General features: G+C 33.3%; 1 protein-coding gene across 3 annotated transcripts; it reads right to left on the reverse strand.

Annotated features, from left to right (window-relative positions):
- Positions 1 to 17,168: 17,168 nt before the first annotated feature.
- LOC149218788 (uncharacterized) lies at positions 17,169 to 19,567 on the reverse strand. 3 transcript variants are annotated; one of them, XR_016249191.1, is made up of 2 exons: positions 19,176 to 19,567; positions 17,169 to 17,528 (listed from the first exon to the last, which is right to left on the reverse strand). XR_016249191.1 is itself a non-coding variant. In XM_089384143.1 (2 exons), the coding sequence occupies exons 1-2, from the start codon at positions 18,444 to 18,446 to the stop codon at positions 17,281 to 17,283; spliced, it is 342 nt and encodes a 113-aa protein (XP_089240269.1). In that variant the 5' UTR covers positions 18,447 to 18,477; the 3' UTR covers positions 17,169 to 17,280. The 3 variants fall into 3 exon arrangements, 1 of the variants encoding a protein (XP_089240269.1); XR_016249192.1 differs by having other exon boundaries at positions 17,169 to 17,578; XM_089384143.1 differs by lacking the exon at positions 19,176 to 19,567 and adding an exon at positions 18,353 to 18,477.
- Positions 19,568 to 19,781: the final 214 nt, after the last annotated feature.

Consider the following 19,781-nt stretch of genomic DNA (forward strand, 5'->3'; position numbering starts at 1 on the left):
GACCAATCGGGTGTTAAGCCACGGATCAAGTGTCGGTAATACCATGGAGAGAATGAACCGTCGGATCACTACATATCGTGACCGTCGAATTGTAAGTTACAAAATGTACATAGTAAAGAAACACACTTTACCTAACTCTATACTACACCAAGTTATACTTAACTATTTCCTATTCTCTTGGAAGCCATTGAGACAGATGAACACCTAAAAGATCTAGAGACAATAGCATGCAATAAAAGAAATCTATTAGCGAAAACAAAACAAATTCGGGGAATGACATAGCACATACTTAGGAGACTGATGAGCAAGATTGTGCAATTTCTTCTAGGGGGCTGGGTGACTGGCTGCCAGAATTGCTCAAAAGGTAGTCCAGGCTATCTGGGAGACATGACTGGTAGCTAGATCTTCACAATGCGCAATCCAGACTGGCTGCTGGCTACTGGGATTGCGCAATGCGCAATCCCAGATGGGAAGGACTACAAACTTAGGGACTACATTGCGCAATTTTCTGGGCCAGCAGTCAGTGTTCCTCATAAATGCACAAAATAGTCATGGAGGATAGTTGTAGGCAGAAATACGCATTGATGGCGAGGAAGGCAGAGCCTTCCTTCCCTAGATTGTGCAATGTTGTCTCGGTGAAGGCAGAGTCTGGGCTAAGGTTGGCTCGACTCGCTGATGGGCAACTGAAAGCAAATAAGATAGTGAATTCATTGTGACACTAAGTGATGGCATAAGTTATTAATAGTGCATGCAAACATGAATGAAAAATTCAACAAATAGATCAACATGCATGTGGGTGAAGTGATTTGCTGGATCAACGAACGTTTGTGTAGAACAATTTCATGCATGCGACAATAGTGTGATAGTAACGAAAACTAAAATAGAGCTAGGACAAGCTAGTACACATGTAAATGACAACAAGCGTTCAAAGAAATCAAGCAAACAACACTCGCACAAGCGAATACAAAAAAAGAGATAGAAATGCTTAAAAAGACAAGTTGAGGCCACTTACCCGTGAATAGATGAGCCAAATGTGTCGAAGAGTCCTGGATATGCTGTGGGATGTCAGAGCTCCAAGATTGATGCGAATGAATGAGCTTTGATGCGTCGAATAAATAAGTTTCGGCTCATGATGTGCATGCCACAAATCTAGGAAAAAGCGACACTTGGAGGGAAGTTTCTGAAACAAGTTTGCATGTAACCTCCGGCTACTAATAATAGCTCCCTGAATCATGGGATGCCTTTTTCATGTTACCTTTTTCTATTCTGGGAAAAATCAAGTCATATATGCATGCAAGTCATCGTTTCCTTGTCTTGGGTGGAGCTGGTCAACCACACTACGCATGCATGTAGCTGTTCAAATGCTTGAGAAAAATGCATATTTCTGGATGGGAGTTGGGCTAAATGGCCGGAGGTTTGTGTAATTTCTGGGCTGAGTAGCCCTGTTGGGGAAAATTGTGCAATTCCTGCTGGGAGTGTTGATTGGCAGAATTGCGCAATCTTGGAGCCCAGCAGGCTGCCAGACAGGATTGCACACTTTTGGAGGGAAGGTTGGTTACCCTCCAGAAATGCACAATTTTCTTGGGGAAGTTGCTCAGCTTGCAGCTGGACTAAGTTCGGGTGAACAACCTGTGAGGGGAGTACATCAAGCTATGATCAACAGGCTCCCTTTATGCAAGAAAAGCATTGAAGCTTGTGTACTTGACGGAGCAAGACAAGGTGCTATGAAAGGTTGGTAGGGAGGCTCCAAAACAAGGGCAAGGAAAATTTTTGGAGGGTGGTTGTAGCCGCTACAACACCAACTAATAGGATGATACCGATCATTAAATTATTTCAAACAAGTGAAAAAGAAATAAATTTGGAATGCATGAGTCTTCGAGTATGTCTGAATCAAGCAAAAGAATTAGAGATTCCATGGAATTAACTTTAGCTCACCATGACTAAACAAAATTATTCAAATGTAAAATGGAAATAGCTTGAAATGATTATATGAACTTTTTAATTTTTCTTCCATAATTGCATAATTACTATATGTCTTATGTTTTGTCCTCATTTGTGTATCTTATGATTATTATATGCTAGAAATGCAGACCTTCTTAGGTAATTGCGTTAGACTTGGTACTATTTTTTGAAGCAAGGGACTTATGCTAGAGAGCTAATAAAATCTAGACAAATGGAAAAGAAATAAATTTGAAATATATGATTCTTTGAGTATGTGCAAATCAAACAAAACAATTAGACATTCTATGGCATTAACTTTAGCTTCTCCCCTGACTAAACAAAATTATTCAAATGCAAAATGACAGTAATTTGTAACTACTACCTAAAATTATTATTATTTTTCTATAATTCCATTATTTTACTATTTCCAAGGAAGATAAATAATCGTTTATTAGTTGTTAATTTATTAATGACAAATTTATTATTTTCCATTTACAGCTAATGTAGTTACTTTGGGCTTCATATTTGTCTTCCAATCATCAAATTAACTTCATTTCTCTCCACGTAATGAAATAAAGAATTTTACAACTAGAGAAATAATGACACCCAAGTGCAGATATCTGGATCATGTTTCAAATATGATTATAGATTCAATATTTCCTTTTGTTCTCTCCTTGTGGAGAGAAATGGAAGTTAGCCATTTATATCCACACTTATGCACAGACTTTAGAATATAAATAATCATTTAGTAGGGGTTGTTGATTTATTCATGAATATTTTATTATTTATCATTTATAACCAAATGTAGCAACTTTGGGCTCTATATTTGTCTCCCATGAATCAAATTAACTTCATTTCTCTTTAAGTAACATAAAAAACTAATTTGTGACTAGAAAAATCATTACACCCAAGCCTAAATATCTAGAATGCTTTCCCAACACAATCTTAAAATAAATATTTTATTTTGGGGCCACCTTGTGTGAAGAAGTAGAACTTACCCTTTTACCTCTACACTTCAACATACACTTTAGCTTCGTACACGCCTTTCTTCCAGACAGAAGTTAGCTAAAGTGTAAGCCTCCCTGGTTTGACAGTCTCACTAGGTCTAAAACTGTGGAAAACATGTGTGGAGGTCTTTGCACAAGGTGGGGTAAATAGGAAGACTATATGGGTTGTTCTTAATAAAAAAATATAGTCACCAAACTTCTTTCAAGTGAAAATTTAATTAAAAACTACGAACATTGATGATATAATCCATTTGTCATAAAGTTGCAAGTTCAAACCAAAAGCTAATTAAAACGAAAAATTTATGTTAAAAAAATAAATACCATAAGTGGCATTTCACTTGAAGTTTGAGAATAAACATCTAAATTTAATTAAAACTATATATTTTATCCATTTAAGAACATTGATGATCAAATGCACCTACTGATTTGGAGCAGTATTAACACACCTTGAACATTTATATATCATATTTGTTGTGAACAAAGTAACCTATCAAACGAGAACTCTCACTTTTCTAGAACTCTCACTTTTCTAGAGTTGCAAAAAGTCATGCAATTTTGAAAAGTGTTGATTTAGAATACATTTTTTTTTGGGAGTACATTTTTCACACTTTAAATATTTTTATTTTAATAAGTATGCACATTCTTTTTAAATGTTAGTAATTTTCATGCCAATTTTGAAAAGCATTGATGCGACATCAGCCCCTTTTTTGGGGGTTTATTTTGTACACTTTAAATTTTTTATGGATAATTTTTAAAAAATGTTTATGGTTTTCATGCTGTTTTTGAAAGTAGCTTGAACCATTTTTTTGGGCATATTTTAAACAATTTAAACTTTCTTATGTCCTAAGTATGCACAATGTTTTTTTTTAAATGTTGATTATTTAACAATCTTTCAAGTTGTCTTATTCCTCTTCTTATTTTTAGTCCTAAGATGTTTTTCTTTTAAGGTTTTCCAAACTAGTGGTTTTTTTTTTATTTGTAATGATTTTTTAAATGATTATTTTATTTTTTTCGCAAAGTTAAAAAATAATAATAAAAATAATATTTTGGAGTTAAGATTTTTTAGATATTTATATATCCTTAATTAATACTTCAATACATATAAAATAATTGTCATTAAAGTCCGCATGGGGTAGCTCAAGTGGCAGTGGCTGTGGAAATGAAGTCTCACCGAATCGGAAGTCTTGGGTTCAAATCTTGGGCTATCCTTCCCCGTACCAAGCTTACAAAAAAAAAGAAAATTGTCATTAGAAAATAATAATTTTAAACACTCAACAAAAAAATACACATGTTGCATATATATATAATTCAAAAATACATATTATGAGACATTTAATTAAAAATAATAATAATAAAAAAAAAAATTGAAAAGAAATATTTAAAAAAATGAAACACAAAAATTAAAAAAATAAATAAAAATAAAAATAGAAAGTAAAAACGTTAAAACAATATAGAAAAGAAGATATTAAAGTCAAGTCTTTTTGCATAATTGGTTGATGATGCATCTCATTAGTAAAGAAACCAAAGATCAAGCTTCATAGAGCGTGATTGTTCCCTGTGATAGGGGGATGAGACATGCTAAAAAATCCAGTCAGCATAGGGATGGTGTGGCTCAAGCCAGATGCAATCCTCAGGTGACTACAACTTAGATGCCCATGGATCATGGCTCCTCAAACCACAAGTCAAGCTTGAAAAATTGCATATAACTTGACTATATATATATATATATATATATATATATAACACTTAAACAAAAAAAATCAATACCCAAAAAAAAGTCATTACCCCTAACTAGGTGCCATGGGTAGTGAATTTTAGTTATATATATATATATATATATATATATATATATATATATATATATATATATATATATATTCTCTATATTTTTTTATTTATTTTAATGATTTTTTTTTTTTGAATATATATATATATATATATATATATATATATATATATCATTTATTTTTTAATTTATTATTATTTTTTAAATTTTGTTATATTCATTTTAATAAAAACGTTAATTTGTTTTAATTTAATATTTACTATGGTTTGAATAATTTTTTTAATTTAAATATTTTTAAATTGGCATTTATTTTTTTTGGATATCATTTTTTTACCTTAATAATTTAATTTTTTTCTTTAAATTATGTTTTTTTTGAAAATATGTTTTTGTTTTTTCAATTTAATGTTTTTTTTTTCTATTCTTTTATTTTTAATGAGTTAATTTAGTTATGTTTTTGTTTTTTCAATTTAATATATGTTTTTTCTATTCTTTTATTTTTAATGAGTTAATTTAGTTTTTTTAAACAATTTTTATGCTTTATTTTTTTGGTGGGTTATATATATATATATATATATATATATATATATATATATATATATATATATATAATATGTTTGTTTTTTTAATTTTTTTAAATTTTTATGTTTTAATAATTAGTTATTATTTTTTAAAATTGTGTATTTTGGTTTTACTTTTAAGTTTTTTCAACTTTTGTTTTGTTTTGTATTTTTCGTTTTATTAAGTTATTTTGATAGAGATTGTGTAGATCCTTGACTAACAACCTAATCTCATTATGTGTCAATTTAATAGTTGATTTTAAAGTTTTGTTATAATGGATCAATTTTGCCCCCAAATTGTGTCAATTTCATGGTTGATTTTTAAGATTTCATTGCAATGAATTTACTTCACCTTCTCTACGTGTCAATTATATGGTTGATTTTTAAATTTCTATTGCATTGTTGTAACATCCCTAAATAACTCGGTGTAAAATTATACAGTTGAGTAAATAGTAATTCTTTTGAAAGATTACGAATTAATTTAAAAACTAATTCTTGTTATTCGTAAAAACTAATTGAGGGGAATATTTTGGCTAATTGTGCGTGGAGCCCATTGGTCCTCTACACCTGTAATAACGGTAAGATATGGCCGGGGAGAAACGGATCTTGCGAAGCCATTTTTCTCGTGCGATAGGCCAAGGAGTATTATGGAAGATACTATTGTTCGGCCAATTCCTTAAGTGAAATAAAATATTCATAACTAATGAAGTTTAGCATTTGCCGTTTTAGTTAGGGTTCATTTCTTGATAACTGCCCTCAACATTCTTTATTCATGGGAGAGATTGACTGTGACCGGGGGAGCAAGCATAAGTTCTCTCCAATAAAGGGACTCACTGTAATCTTTTGGTGGCAGCTATTGCAATGGGTATGCATCCATAGCATGGTACAGAGGCAACTTTTCTCCAGAGATCTACAACAGGAATCAATTGAGGGGCGGATTTGGTGTTCGATGGAGTTTGGGAGACGGCTCCTTGGGGATTTGTAGTGAGAAACACTTTGTTCTATAGTGAAAAATACTTTGTAGACTAGTCTGCGACAGGCATGGTACTCGAGTAGTTGCGATGAGACTTACGTTTCATGCCCTGAACTACGTCATTAGTGGGAAACTTGTTATTACTGTTGGTTTATGGGCCTATTGTTCGTATTGGCCACATTTATGTCCAATGGAAGCGAGCTCCTGTTGACTGTGATGGGACTTGGAAGTTCTTTCGTCGTGTTGAAGGTGATGAAGGCAAGGAGGCTACCAGGATAAGATAAGTAAATGCATTTATTTATTTATTTATTTATTTAGAGAAAGTATTTTAATACATGTAGTAAAAGATTAAATATTTTATATGTTTTCTTGGTGGAGAAAACATGTTAATGCCTGCAGTAAAAGATTAAATACTTTATATGTTTTCTTGGTGGAGAAAACATGTTAATGCCTGCGGTAAAAGATTAAATATTTTATATGTTTTCTTGGTGGAGAAAGCATGTTAATGCATGCGGTAAAATATTAAATATTTTATATGTTTTCTTGGTGAAGAAAACATGTTAATGCATGCAGTAAAAGATGATTATTTTTATATGTTTTCTTGGTAAAGAAAATAGGTTAATGCATGTGGTAAAAGATTGAACAATTTATATGTTTTCTTGGTAAAGATGGTATTTTAATGAATGCATATAAAGAAATAACAGTTAAGTTGGATTGTATTGAGAAGGGATATATGCTTTATTGCATTGGGATATTAGCTAATTTAGAAGTTTTTGTGAAATAGTTATGCAATGCATGCATGATAGAAATTGCTAATAATGTGCTTCTAGGCACATAGGTAATCATACTAACTTTTTTGAAGAAAGAGTATGTTATATATACACATAAATATGGTTTTTTTTTAGGAAAGAGAACATTCATCCTGCATGAAAATAATGACTTTATGGGAGATCTCTTGAAAACAAAAATAGAGGTTCTTTCCTTTAAAGACACATATGAATAGTGTTCATACAAGAACCAAGAATCCATACTTGTTCCGTGGAAAGATTATTTGCTTGAAGTAAAAGTAATTGTGTTAGGAAAAGAAACACATGTGCATGCAAAAAAAAAGGGGTAGCCTTTGTGACATCGGAAATATGATTTTGTGTGTACGTAGAGAAAGTTATTAAGTTATCTTTTTTGGAACCGATAATCTCTTGAAAAGATTGTTTGCTAGATGAGTTGTGTCGAATTCTTGATTGTGGTGCATAAAAGGTTAAGTTAATTGTTGTTATTGTTTCTTGATTTTTATGCATAGAGAGGGGTATCTATAATAACTTCTTGAAAGGGAAACATGAGAAACCTACATATAGAAAGATAAGAAATGAGGTTATAATGACTTCCTTTTAAGAGAGAAGTATGTAATTGTTTATAGGAAATGATGGTAGAATTCTGAGAAGGAAACTTGTGCTGCATACATTAAAGAATGGTTGTTATGATAGGCTATTGGATGCACAAAGAATGGTCATTGTGTTATACATTTTAGTAGAACTAATGAGTTAGTTCTCTTAAGAGAGTTGTGCGTGAGTGTGAATAAGCATTGTGGAAAGTAGAACAAGTATTTAGTTGAATATATGTACTAGTTAGATATTATGTCATGCTTGCTCATGCATATGAGTAGATGTTAAAAGATCTCTTTTAGAGGTTGCTTATTGATTGATTAATATGGTATCTAATCTTGTTGCCAAGCTGGTTGACGATAACATTGACAGGAAATGATGACGAATGGAGCCAAAGAAAAGTGATGTTTAATGTTGTGGCAGGAAAAGGATTGACGGTCCATGCAGATGAGTACAAGCTGCGGGATCGTACATTGCTAGAAAAATCATGCCACAAGGAATGTTGCATGTGGTGGTATGTAAGGAAAGGGTTTCATGGAGACTGTATTAGCTTTTAGCTAGTTATGTGATGACTTAATGATAATTCATTGTAATGATTTTATAACAATGGTTAAGGGATGGAATCCATTATAAGCCATTGGGTGAGGGGTGAAAACCCTCACGAACGTTTAATAATAAGATTAAACATTTGTTGGTTTTCACCCTACGGGGTTTCCAGGGTATATTGGTGTTCAATGGTGTGATTGCCTTTTGTGTCAGTTTGATGATGATGAATCCTTGATGTTGATGGTTCTTTATTTGATGGCATAATCATAATGTCCAAGTATGTGATTAACTAATATGGTTAAGGACTTCATGAAATGGATGCAAGGATTCATGAGACAGTTTATGTTATTACACTACCACAGTGGTGGTTAATGGTTAAGCAACTTACTGTCTTCTATTTCAATTTACTTGATGTGCTAATGTACATTATATCTAATGGTTAATGATGAATTGTGGAGTTGTGAATTGGATAATTACTTGTGGGTAATTTGTATAAAAAATTCTAACTCCCTACTTTTACATGCGAGGTTACCGGGGTATGTGACAAGTGGTATCAGAGCTAAAGGTTGCAGCACTGGCGCCTTTGGGAATTGGTAAGTAGAAAGGAAATTGAGGTATGCGTCAGTGGGCATTAACTCAACCATTCACATATTGATTTACGTAGTACACTACTTTTGGTATGATAAGTGTGATTTGTGTTTAAACTACTTTGAGTAGTAAGTAATAAAGTTGCTGCATAACTATGTTCATGACATTGGATTCCTGATGAGGATAAAAGACAATGAAACCTTTGTCACACTTAAGAACAATATTGAACACTCATTGAGGAAAGTGACAATCAACTACCCACTTTTGATTTGCAAACATGGCAATAACAATGATGCATTTATTGAACAAGATTGAAGTTACAATGAACAAAACTTAATGAGCCAATGCATGAATATAAATTATGGGGAACATCCTTGAATAGGATGACAAATTTTTTTAAAAGGACATTAGAAGAACCCCTTTAGATATTGAAAATATGCATTGAGTCAAGTAAAGAGACTTGATTGTCATAACTAATTTTGATTAAGTTTTGCCATGGTTCCGTTAAGATGATTGGTAGTTGTGATTGGTTAGTGTTGTGTGACTAACTAATAGCACTAATGTGCGTTAATTGAATTTGATTTAAGCTTACCACAATTCACAAACAAGTGATTGTGGTAGTTGTTTCCTGTATTGGTATGTTGAAGGCAATACGTTGTGGGAAATTGGAAATGTTTAGATTGTTACCTCAATTATCATAGGCATTTACACCGTAATGAATATTTGAATATACTTTTATGCATGATAGTATTGTGCCGCAAACTAAAAGGATTAGGGAAGTGAATACTTATTAAAAGGATGCATATGTATAACTAATGTTGCTAATGGGATTAAGTAGTGGTAGCTTAATGGAAACAAGAAAAACTCGTCACGTAAAATGCTGCAATGAGAATTGCAATCATAAATGAGAAAGAATAAGGTTATATGATATGCATGATTGTGTTATTGGAAATCAGAATGCATACAACATGTATGTCAGTTGTGTTTCCTATCAATCCAGATGTTGTGAATCCATGTTGAGGGTTAAATGTAGATGCATCATATACATGCATGTTTGTTTCGTTAATGATAATGATTATATGGTTCATTATGTCAATTACTTTGGGGATAGTGATAAAAGAGAAATTTAGCATGCCAGATAGTTGCACATAGATGTGAAAGGCTAGAATGCCTTGGGTTGATGGTAATTACCTGCCCGGAAGGGTTGATGGTACTTGTCTGCCCAGATTGTGAAAGGCTAGAATGCCTTGGGTTGATGGCAGTTACCTGCTCGGAGGGGTTGATGGTACTTGTTTTCCCGGATTTGGGTTGATGGAAATTACCTGCCCGGAGGCGTTGATGGTACTTGTATGCCCAAATTTCCTCTCCCTATAATTCTTGAGTTGGTTGGCCAGTGGAATTCCATGTTAGACCTGGTAAGGTTTCTATCAAAGAAACTGTCTGGATGTGAAAATGACTTGATCTGGTTGTGGAAACTAGTTCCTATGGGTTGGGAATTCTTTAGCCTATTGTGGTCTCATAGCTAAAGGAATTAACTAATCAACTATATGTTATGTTAAAAATGAATTTTACATGTAGTTGTGTAAAATATGTTATGCACATTTAACAAGAAATGAGCTTAGTGCTCAATAAGGAGTTATTGGAAATTTTAATTCCTTTATTGTATTATTAATTTTGTGAACGTCTTAGTGGGGGCTAAGACAATTTTTACTTGATGCAGTGATTGACTATTTGATGATTAGGGAGCTAGGTGCTCTTTTGGCACTTTTAGAAGTACTATGTGGATGTCTTTAGTGAGAGTTAATGCAGTGTGCATGTGGAGCAGTGATGAGCTCTTAAGTACTTGTAAAAGTACTGTGTTTAAAAATCATCTAACATTGCACAATTGATTAATAGTTAAAAGTATTTCATTTGACTCACAACATTATGACTAATGCGATTAAATTTGTTTGTCACTTATTACAGGATTACTTACCATGGAGGGTTGATGCATTGACCAACCACTATTAAAATACTTACGTAGAAGTGCTCATGATTTTCAAGACTAGATGGTAAGTAATGGTAAGTTGATATAGAGTTTGGATTTCGAATTTGAATAAGGGCCAAGTGGTGACAATTAGAACTTGCATATTTTTGCAGTTATGAATGCTTGTGACTATTGATATTTCTTATGATTATATCATTACTATTTTGTTTATTGTCATTTCTTGGAATGAAATCTTTGATTTTAAAGAGGAAGGATCATCTTTTGTGTGGTCTAGATGGTAATACCATGAGTAAAATCTAAAGTTCCAACGAGTGATGAACACCGAGGACGGTGTTCCTGTTAAGGGGGGGAGTATGTAACATCCCTAAATAACTCGGTGTAAAATTATACAGTTGAGTAAATAGTAATTCTTTTAAAAGATTACAAATTAGTTTAAAAACTAATTCTTGTTAATCGTAAAAACTAATTGAGGAGAATATTTTGGCTAATTGTGCGTGGAGGCCATTGGTCCTCTACACCTGTAATAACTGTAAGATATGGCCGGGGAGAAACGAATCTTGCGAAGCCATTTTTCTGGTGCGCTAGGCTAAGGAGTATTACGGAAGATATTATTGTTCGGCCAATTCCTTAAGTGAAATAAAATATTCATAACTAATGAAGTTTAGCATTTGCTGTTTTAGTTAGGGTTCATTTCTTGATAACTGCCCTCAACGTTCTTTATTCACAGGAGAGATTGACTGTGACTGGGGGAGCAAGCATAAATTCTCTCCAATAAAGGGACTCACGGTAATCTTTTGGTGGCAGCTATTGCAATGGGTATGCATCCATAGCATGGTACAGAGGCCAGAGATCTACAACGAGAATCGATCGAGGGGCGGATTTGGTGTTCGATGGAGTTCGGGAGACGGCTCCTTGGGGATTTGTAGTGAGAAACACTTTGTTCTATAGTGAAAAACACTTTGTAGACTGGTCTGCGACAGGCCTGGTACTTAAGTAGTTGCGATGAGACTTACGTTTCATGCCCTGAACTACATCATTAGTGGGAAACTTGTTATTGTTGTTGGTTTATGGGCCTATTGTTCCAATCAGCCACATTTATGTCAAATGGAAGCGAGCTCCTGTTGACTGTGATGGGACCTGGAAGTTCTTTTGTCGTGTTGAAGGTGATGAAGGCAAGGAGGCTGCCAAGATAAGATAAGTAAATGCATATTTTTATATATAGAGAAACTATTTTAATGCATGCAGTAAAAGATTAAATATTTTATGTGTTTTCTTGGTGGAGAAAACATGTTAATGCCCACGGTATAAGATTAAATATTTTATATGTTTTCTTGGTGGAGAAAACATGTTAATGCCTGCGGTAAAAGATTAGATATTTTATATGTTTTCTTGGTGGAGAAAACATGTTAATGCATGTGGTAAAAGATTAAATATTTTATATGTTTTCTTGGTGAAGAAAACATGTTAATGCATGCGGTAAAAGATGATTATTTTTATATGTTTTCTTGGTAAAGAAAATAGGTTAATGCATGTGGTAAAAGATTGAACAATTTATATGTTTTCTTGGTAAAGATGGTATTTTAATGAATTCATATAAAGAAATAGCAGTTAAGTTGGATTGTATTGAGAAGGGATATATGCTTTATTGCATTGGGATATTAGCTAATTTAGAAGTTTTTGTGAAATAGTTATGCAATGCATGCATGATAGAAATTTCTAATAATGTGCTTCTAGGCACATAGGTAATCATACTAACTTTCTTGAAGAAAGAGTATGTTATATATACACATTAATAGGTTTCTTTTTAGGAAAGAGTGCATTCTTCTTGCATGAAAATAATGACTTTATGGGAGATCTCTTGAAAACAAAAATAGAGGTTCTTTCCTTTAAAGACACATATGAATAGTGTTCATACAAGAACCAAGAATCCATACTTGTTCCGTGGAAAGATTATTTGCTTGAAGTAAAAGTAATTGTGTTAGGAAAAGAAACACATGTGCATGCAAAAAAAGGGGTAGCCTTTGTGACATCGGAAATATGATTTTGTGTGTACGTAGAGAAAGTGATTATGTTATCTTCTTTGGAACCGATATTCTCTTGAAATTATTGTTTGCTAGATGAGTTATGTCGAATTCTTTATTGTGGTGCATAAAAGGTTAAGTTAATCCTTGTTATTGTTTCTTGATTTTTATGCATAGAGAGGGGTATCTATAATAACTTCTAGAAAGGGAAACATGAGAAACCTACATATAGAAAGATAAGAAATGAGGTTATAATGACTTCCTTTTAAGAGAGAAGTATGTAATTGTTTATAGGAAATGATGGTAGAATTCTGAGAAGGAAACTTGTGCTGCATACATTAAAGAATGACTGTTATGATAGGCTATTGGATGCACAAAGAATGGTCATTGTGTTATACATTTTAGTAGAACTAATGAGTTAGATCTCTTAAGAGAGTTGTGCATGAGTGTGAATAAGCATTGTGGAAAGTAGAACAAGTATTTACTTGAATATATGTACTAGTTAGATATTATGTCATGCTTGCTCATGCATATGAGTAGATGTTAAAAGATATCTTTTAGAGGTTGCTTATTGATTGATTAATATGGTATCTAATCTTGTTGCCAAGCTAGTTGATGATAACATTGACAGAAACGATGGCAAATGGAGCCAAAGAAAAGTGATGTTTAATGTTGTGGCAGGAAAAGGATTAACGGTCCATGCAGATGAGTACAAGCTGCAGGATCGTACATTGCTAGAACAATCATGCCACAAGGAATGTTGCATGTGGCGGTATGTAAGGAAAGGGTTTCATGGAAACTGTATTAGCTTTTAGCTAGTTATGTGATGACTTAATGATAATTCATTGTAATGATTTTATAACAATGGTTAATGTATGGAATCCCTTATAAGCCATTGAGTGAGGGGTGAAAACCCTCACGAACGTTTAATAATAAGATTAAACGCTTGCTGGTTTTCACCCTACGGGGTTTCCAGGGTATATTGGTGTTCAATGGTGTGATTGTCTTTTGTGTCAGTTTGATGATCTGATGAATCCTTGAATTTGATGGTTCTTTATTTGATGGCATAATCATAATGTCCAAGTATGTGATTAACTAATATGGTTAAGAAAATCATGAAATGGATGCAAGGATTCATGAGACAGTTTATGTTATTACACTACCACAGTGGTGGTTAATGGTTAAGCAACTTACTGTCTTCTATTGCAATTTACTTGATGTGCTAATGTACATTATATCTAATGGTTAATGATGAATTGTGGAGTTGTGAATTGGATAATTACTTGTGGGTAATTTGTATAAAAAATTCTAACTCCCTACTTTTACATGCGAGGTTACCGGGGTATGTGACAATTTTGTCAAATTCTTTTATGCTAAAATTTTAAATAGCTATACTTTTAGTATTTAAAAAATAAATTACTCTTGGTATAATGATTTTCATCTAGTCATTCACTTTTAAAGTTATATTTAGTCATATAATTTTTTCATAATGCCATGGTTGAAATATATTGAACTTTGTGATATTTGGTTTTAATTTGATCTTTGAAAATTTGACAAAATTTTAAGTTTTTTCTTAGTCATGATATTTTATCTTTAATGCTATGGTTGAAAATAGTTATAAGTATTTTATCCGTAATGCCATGGCTAAATATTGTTGGAATTTTAATACTTTTCGGAGAGAAGATAATTTTATGTTTAATGTCATGTCTGAAAATTGTTGAAATTTTAAGTTTTTGAGAGTCATGGTATTTTATCTTTAACACCATTGCTAAAAAAATGTTGAAAATTTACCGAAAAAAAGACATTATTCCAGCATCAACACTTTTAATTTTCAAGGTGTTTTTTTGCATTTAAAAATTGGTTTTCATTGCGAGTTTTAAAAAATATTGGAAATTTACCCTAAAAAAATGTTGCTCCAAGATACACACTTTTCATTTTTCGAGGTTACTTTTCATGTTTTTTGGGGCATTTTAGCTAGAGTTATCATTTTAAGGTTACAAGTCCCCATTTGATAAGTTACCTTATTTTTAGAGAGGCCAATTTGGGATTGATGCTATAAAACTTGGCATGGAGAAGTTGAGCTACAATTGCACAATCCATTAGTAATCTAACATAACAACAATTTAGTGACTTATGATGGAGACCTAATAGAATCTAGACAAGTGAAGAAAATAAATAAATTTGAAATGCATAAAATTACTTACATGGAACTATGTATCTGTGAATCATATTTCATGACATTTATTTTAGCTCCACATATGACTAAACAAAATTATTCAAATACAAAATGGGAATAACATGAAACTATTACCTGAAACTATTAACTTCTTTTTCATAATTGCATTATTTTATTACTTAGAAAGAAGGTAAGTAATTGTTTATTAGTTGTTATTAATTTATTCATGATAACTTTATCATTTATCATTTACAATCAATTATAGTCACTTTAGGCTCTATATTTCTCTTCCATGCATTAAAGTAGCTTCATTTCTCTTCATGCAAAGAAAAAAATAGTTCTACAATTAGAGCAATCAATACACCAAATCTAAATATTTGGGTTGTTTTCCCAACACGATAATAAATTAAATATTTCATTTTGGACCCACCTTGTACATGGCAATGGAACTTAGCCTTTTATCTACACACTTTCGCACATGCATTTCTTCCATAAAGACTTTAGCTATCGACAACTTATATATACTATAATAATACCTACAATACATAATGAATAACAAAAATAGAAAAAAATGGATACACTAATTTTTAAAATGTTTATAGATTGCATGAATATATATATTTCAAAATGATTCGACATGAACCCTTGAAAAGAAAATAAAAACCATCTATATATTCCAAGTCAAATTTCATGTGTGCGGAAGAAAATGTATTCATTGCTCCACACACACATTGCCTCCACACACTCTTCTCATACACATATCCCCTCTCCCACGCATCCTTTATTATGCAGGCATTGTCAACTTCGCAAAACTCTTGTTTTGCAAAATTACTTCTTCTGCGTGATAAGTCTATAACTCGTGATTTATGGAAGTGCTATAATCATCATTGAACTTCATATAGGGCTATAATAATTGTCTATTTCCATGAGCACTATAAAGGTGAAGCTAATATGACTATACTCTTATTGTTCTATTCATTAAAAATGTCATTATCTATAGTAAATTGTGAGCTAGATTATTTTGGCATGCAACAAATAAGTATGATAATCATAACCTTTTATGTAATGTTGTGCAACTTTCCACATTCTCCACACATTTTCAAGGATGAGCAAATCAAGGCCTGGAAAAATGTTGTAGTCGCAGTTCATGAGATTTTCATGTTGGCAGGGCGTTACCTTCACACTGAACCACACTTACCGTTATCTTTGTGCGCCCAATGAGCCCTGTGGTGGCAGGGGCGATCCTTGAATCTGCCCTTGCAACCCAAGGCCTTTTTCCCCTTTGTTTTGTTTTGTTGTTTTTGCTTTTTAATTTTTTTTTTTAAATGATTTGTATTATAATATTTTTTTTTTGTTGTTATTTTTGTTTGTTTGTTGTTGTTCATTGCTCCACACACGCATTGCCTCCACACACCCTTCTCATACACATATCCCCTCTCCCACGCATCCTTTATTATGCAGGCATTGTCAACTTCGCAAAACGCTTGTTTTGCAAAATTACTTCTTCTGCGTGATATGTCTATAACTCGTGATTTATGGAAGTGCTATAATCATCATTGAACTTCATATAGGGCTATAATAATTGTCTATGTCCATGAGCACTATAAAGGTGAAGCTAATATGACTATACTCTTATTGTTCTATTCATTAAAAATGTCGTTATCTATAGTAAATTGTGAGCTAGATTCAAACAATGAGAATGTTTTCAAAGCTAAAATTCTATGAAATTTGATTATTTCAACCCTTGTAAAATTATAGGTTGACAAAATTGGTGATAAACTTAATGTCACAAGATTATATTTTAGTGGATTTAAATTTAAGTATAGTGGCTTGATAACATACACAATTAAATGCTAAAATTATTTCAAAGTAGTTATGCATTTTTTTCTATTTTAATTTAATTCGATAATTAAAAATAAGAATATATAAACAAGTGTTATAAAAATGACTTATCTTTTTTTTGAGCATGTAATAATGATAAACTATGGTAATGGCGAATAAGTATTATAACAAATCTTCATAAATAAATTTCCATCAATAAAAATCTTATTATATATATTTTTTTAAATATAAAAATATTTAACTTATTATTATTTTAAAATTATAATTTTGTTAAGAAACAAAACCATACTTACACCAATACAAATAATACAATACTCTATATATATATAGAGTTCCAACTCATTTGTTATGTGTACACACTCACATACGTTGAATTTCTTATTTTAATTTATTTCTATTTATTTAAGTGTGTACACACTCGCAATGAGAAGGGATCACGAGGCCAGAGCAGACTTTCACTTTGGGCTCTGTGGGGAATCAGGGCATGTGGGCTCTAGGAGCCACCCTTTCTTCTTTTTTATGGACAACTCCACCCACGCCCTCCCCTTCCTCTAGTGTCGCAAACTTACAATCATACGGACACACATGCGGGCAGCATGGCGGGTCGCAGTTAGGAGGACAAGCAGCCGACACCATTACACCAGTAATACAGGTAGCTGCTAGAAAAAACAGCATTCCAATCATCAACATATGGCCGCCTCCCATCTTGAGTTTCTGCATTCTCACTATAAAACAGTAGCAGAAACTTTGTTAGGCTTCGTACGCTTCCCGGATCCTGCAATGCTTTTGATATGAATGCAAAAAACAAAGAAAGCACGAAAATAAATTACTGTCTCACAATGTCATCCATATAAATAACAACAGTTGCTTGGCACCAGCAGCGATCGAAAATTTTAAGACAATATAAATTCTCTCACAATATAAATTCGAACCCAGTTCAACCACAAAAACAAATAATATAACGCAACTATAAAAAAAATTGCATGCGCTATCATATTATTTAATTATAGAAACCTACGCATTCTTGTTTAATCAAGTCTTCAACCCAAAAATAAAACAGACAATGTAAATGTAAACTCACAGAGAGCAACTCGCAGTTCAACCCAGAAAAACAAAGAATCTGAATATAACATAACGCACTGCAAATCGCAAATATAAATTCGAACACAGTTCAACCCCGAAAAAAAATGATATAATGCAACTTCCAAAAAAAATACATGCACTGATATAATATTTAACTATAGAAACCTACGCACTCTAGTTTAATAAACTCTTCGACCCAAAAATAAAACAAGTAATGTAGATATAAAGTCACAAAGTGCAACTCCGAGTTCAACCAAAAAAAAGAATCTGAATATCACATAACAGACTGCAAGTCGCAGAAAATACATGCGTTATTACGCTCAATTATAAAAACCTACGGACTCTCAATTCCGTAAATTAAGATTTCGAGAATTTATAAAATAATTTATTTTAAAAAGTAGAGAAACACATGCGTAGATTTATTTGATAAGTGAGTTAAAAAAAAAACAAATAAAAGCTGACTTACAGGTGCAGTCAATGTTTGGGTTATGTATATATATATAGAAAGTATTGGAGAGAAATAAGAAAAGTCGAAAACAGAGCCTGAAGTCAGGCGACATTATTGGGATTAGTTCGTTCGTTAATTCGAGTTGTGGAAGAAGTAATAATATGGGGGATAATTCTGTGAAATCTGGGCAGGCTCAGCTCGTACAGGAGGAGCTGGCATCAGCTTCCGCCCATATGTGCACAATGGAACAGGAACCGTCTTCCACAGTCATGGTGGAGTTAGAAGAGCAAATGGGCGGCCTGAATCTTCACAACAACATTCAGCCATGGCAGGCGCGGAACAGAATTCGGGAAGGGGCGCAACATCGACAGCGGCATCATAGCTGGCTAGGATTGCATCCGCCGCAGATAAGAAACCCAAATCGGCAGCGGCGACAGCAGCAGAGAATAAATGTGAGCAGAAATATAAATCTGCAGTTGCTGGAAGACAATATGCAACAGCTCATTTTTGGCGCCACCAGGCAAACCAGAGGAAACCGCCGCTTTCGCGGCCATCGTTGTCTTCGACACTCTCGTTTTGTTGCCCTTTGTGGAGAGCTAGTAAGTTATGTTACTACAATAACAACAGACCTGAACAGATCACCAGAGCATTACCAAACACCAATACGGACTGTCACAGCGACTGCGAGTGCGCGTCCATCTCAACCACAACTCGACCAGCGATGTCCTACCAACTGTACTGTTAGGAATGACTCGGATGGTTAGTTGAACCCAGAAAATGAATTACTCTCTCACAATGTCATCCATATAAATAACAACAGTGGGTTGGGTTGGCTTCATACCTTAATCTTCCTACCCGGGATGCTGCAATACCTCGGTATCAATCCACGGAAGAAAATAAAATACTTTAATTTCTCTCTCTCTGTTATCCATATAAATAACAGTTGCTCGGCGGTGGCAGTGATCGAAAATTTTCACACGTCTGCCCTCTGGTTCTCTCCATTGACTATGGATAGGAATGCAATAAAAGTTGCAAATAAAAGGAGCGACACATTCCGGGAACTTGCCTTGAACGCGTCTGACTTGGTAGCCTTCTTAAAGCCTTTTGGCAGCCTTCTTAAAGCCTTTTGGCAGCCTTTTTATCCAAATGCGGTCATTGGAATGCAACTTCCTGCTTTGGATTCCTCCGTCTGCCGTCTGCCGTCTGCCGTCTGACTTGGACTCTTTCCTCCGTCTGCCGTCTGACTTGGACTCTTTCCCGACACTTGCCTTGTTATTTATAACTCTTAAAGCCTTTGGCAGCCTTCTTATCCACATGCGGTCATTGGAATGCCATAGAATGCTTTGGATTCCTCTTTTCTTGTCAGAGAATCTGTTTTTGATCTCCTCCATCTTTATTGCACATTTTGTGCAACTTGCATGCTTTGGATTCTTCTTTATTGAGATGT

This window comes from Pinus tabuliformis, chromosome Q (assembly GCF_031772625.1).
Source record: "Pinus tabuliformis cultivar Carrire ecotype Pingquan chromosome Q, CPIR1, whole genome shotgun sequence".
Taxonomy (NCBI): Eukaryota; Viridiplantae; Streptophyta; class Pinopsida; order Pinales; family Pinaceae; genus Pinus; species Pinus tabuliformis.

Coding starts and splice junctions, on each gene's coding strand:
- LOC149218788 (XM_089384143.1), bottom strand. CDS start 18,446: ATGTCGCCTGACTTCAGGCTCTGTTTTCGACTTTTCTTATTTCTCTCC. Junction 17,529..18,352: donor CCCAAACATTGACTGCACCT/GTAAGTCAGCTT, acceptor ACTGTTTTATAG/TGAGAATGCAGAAACTCAAG.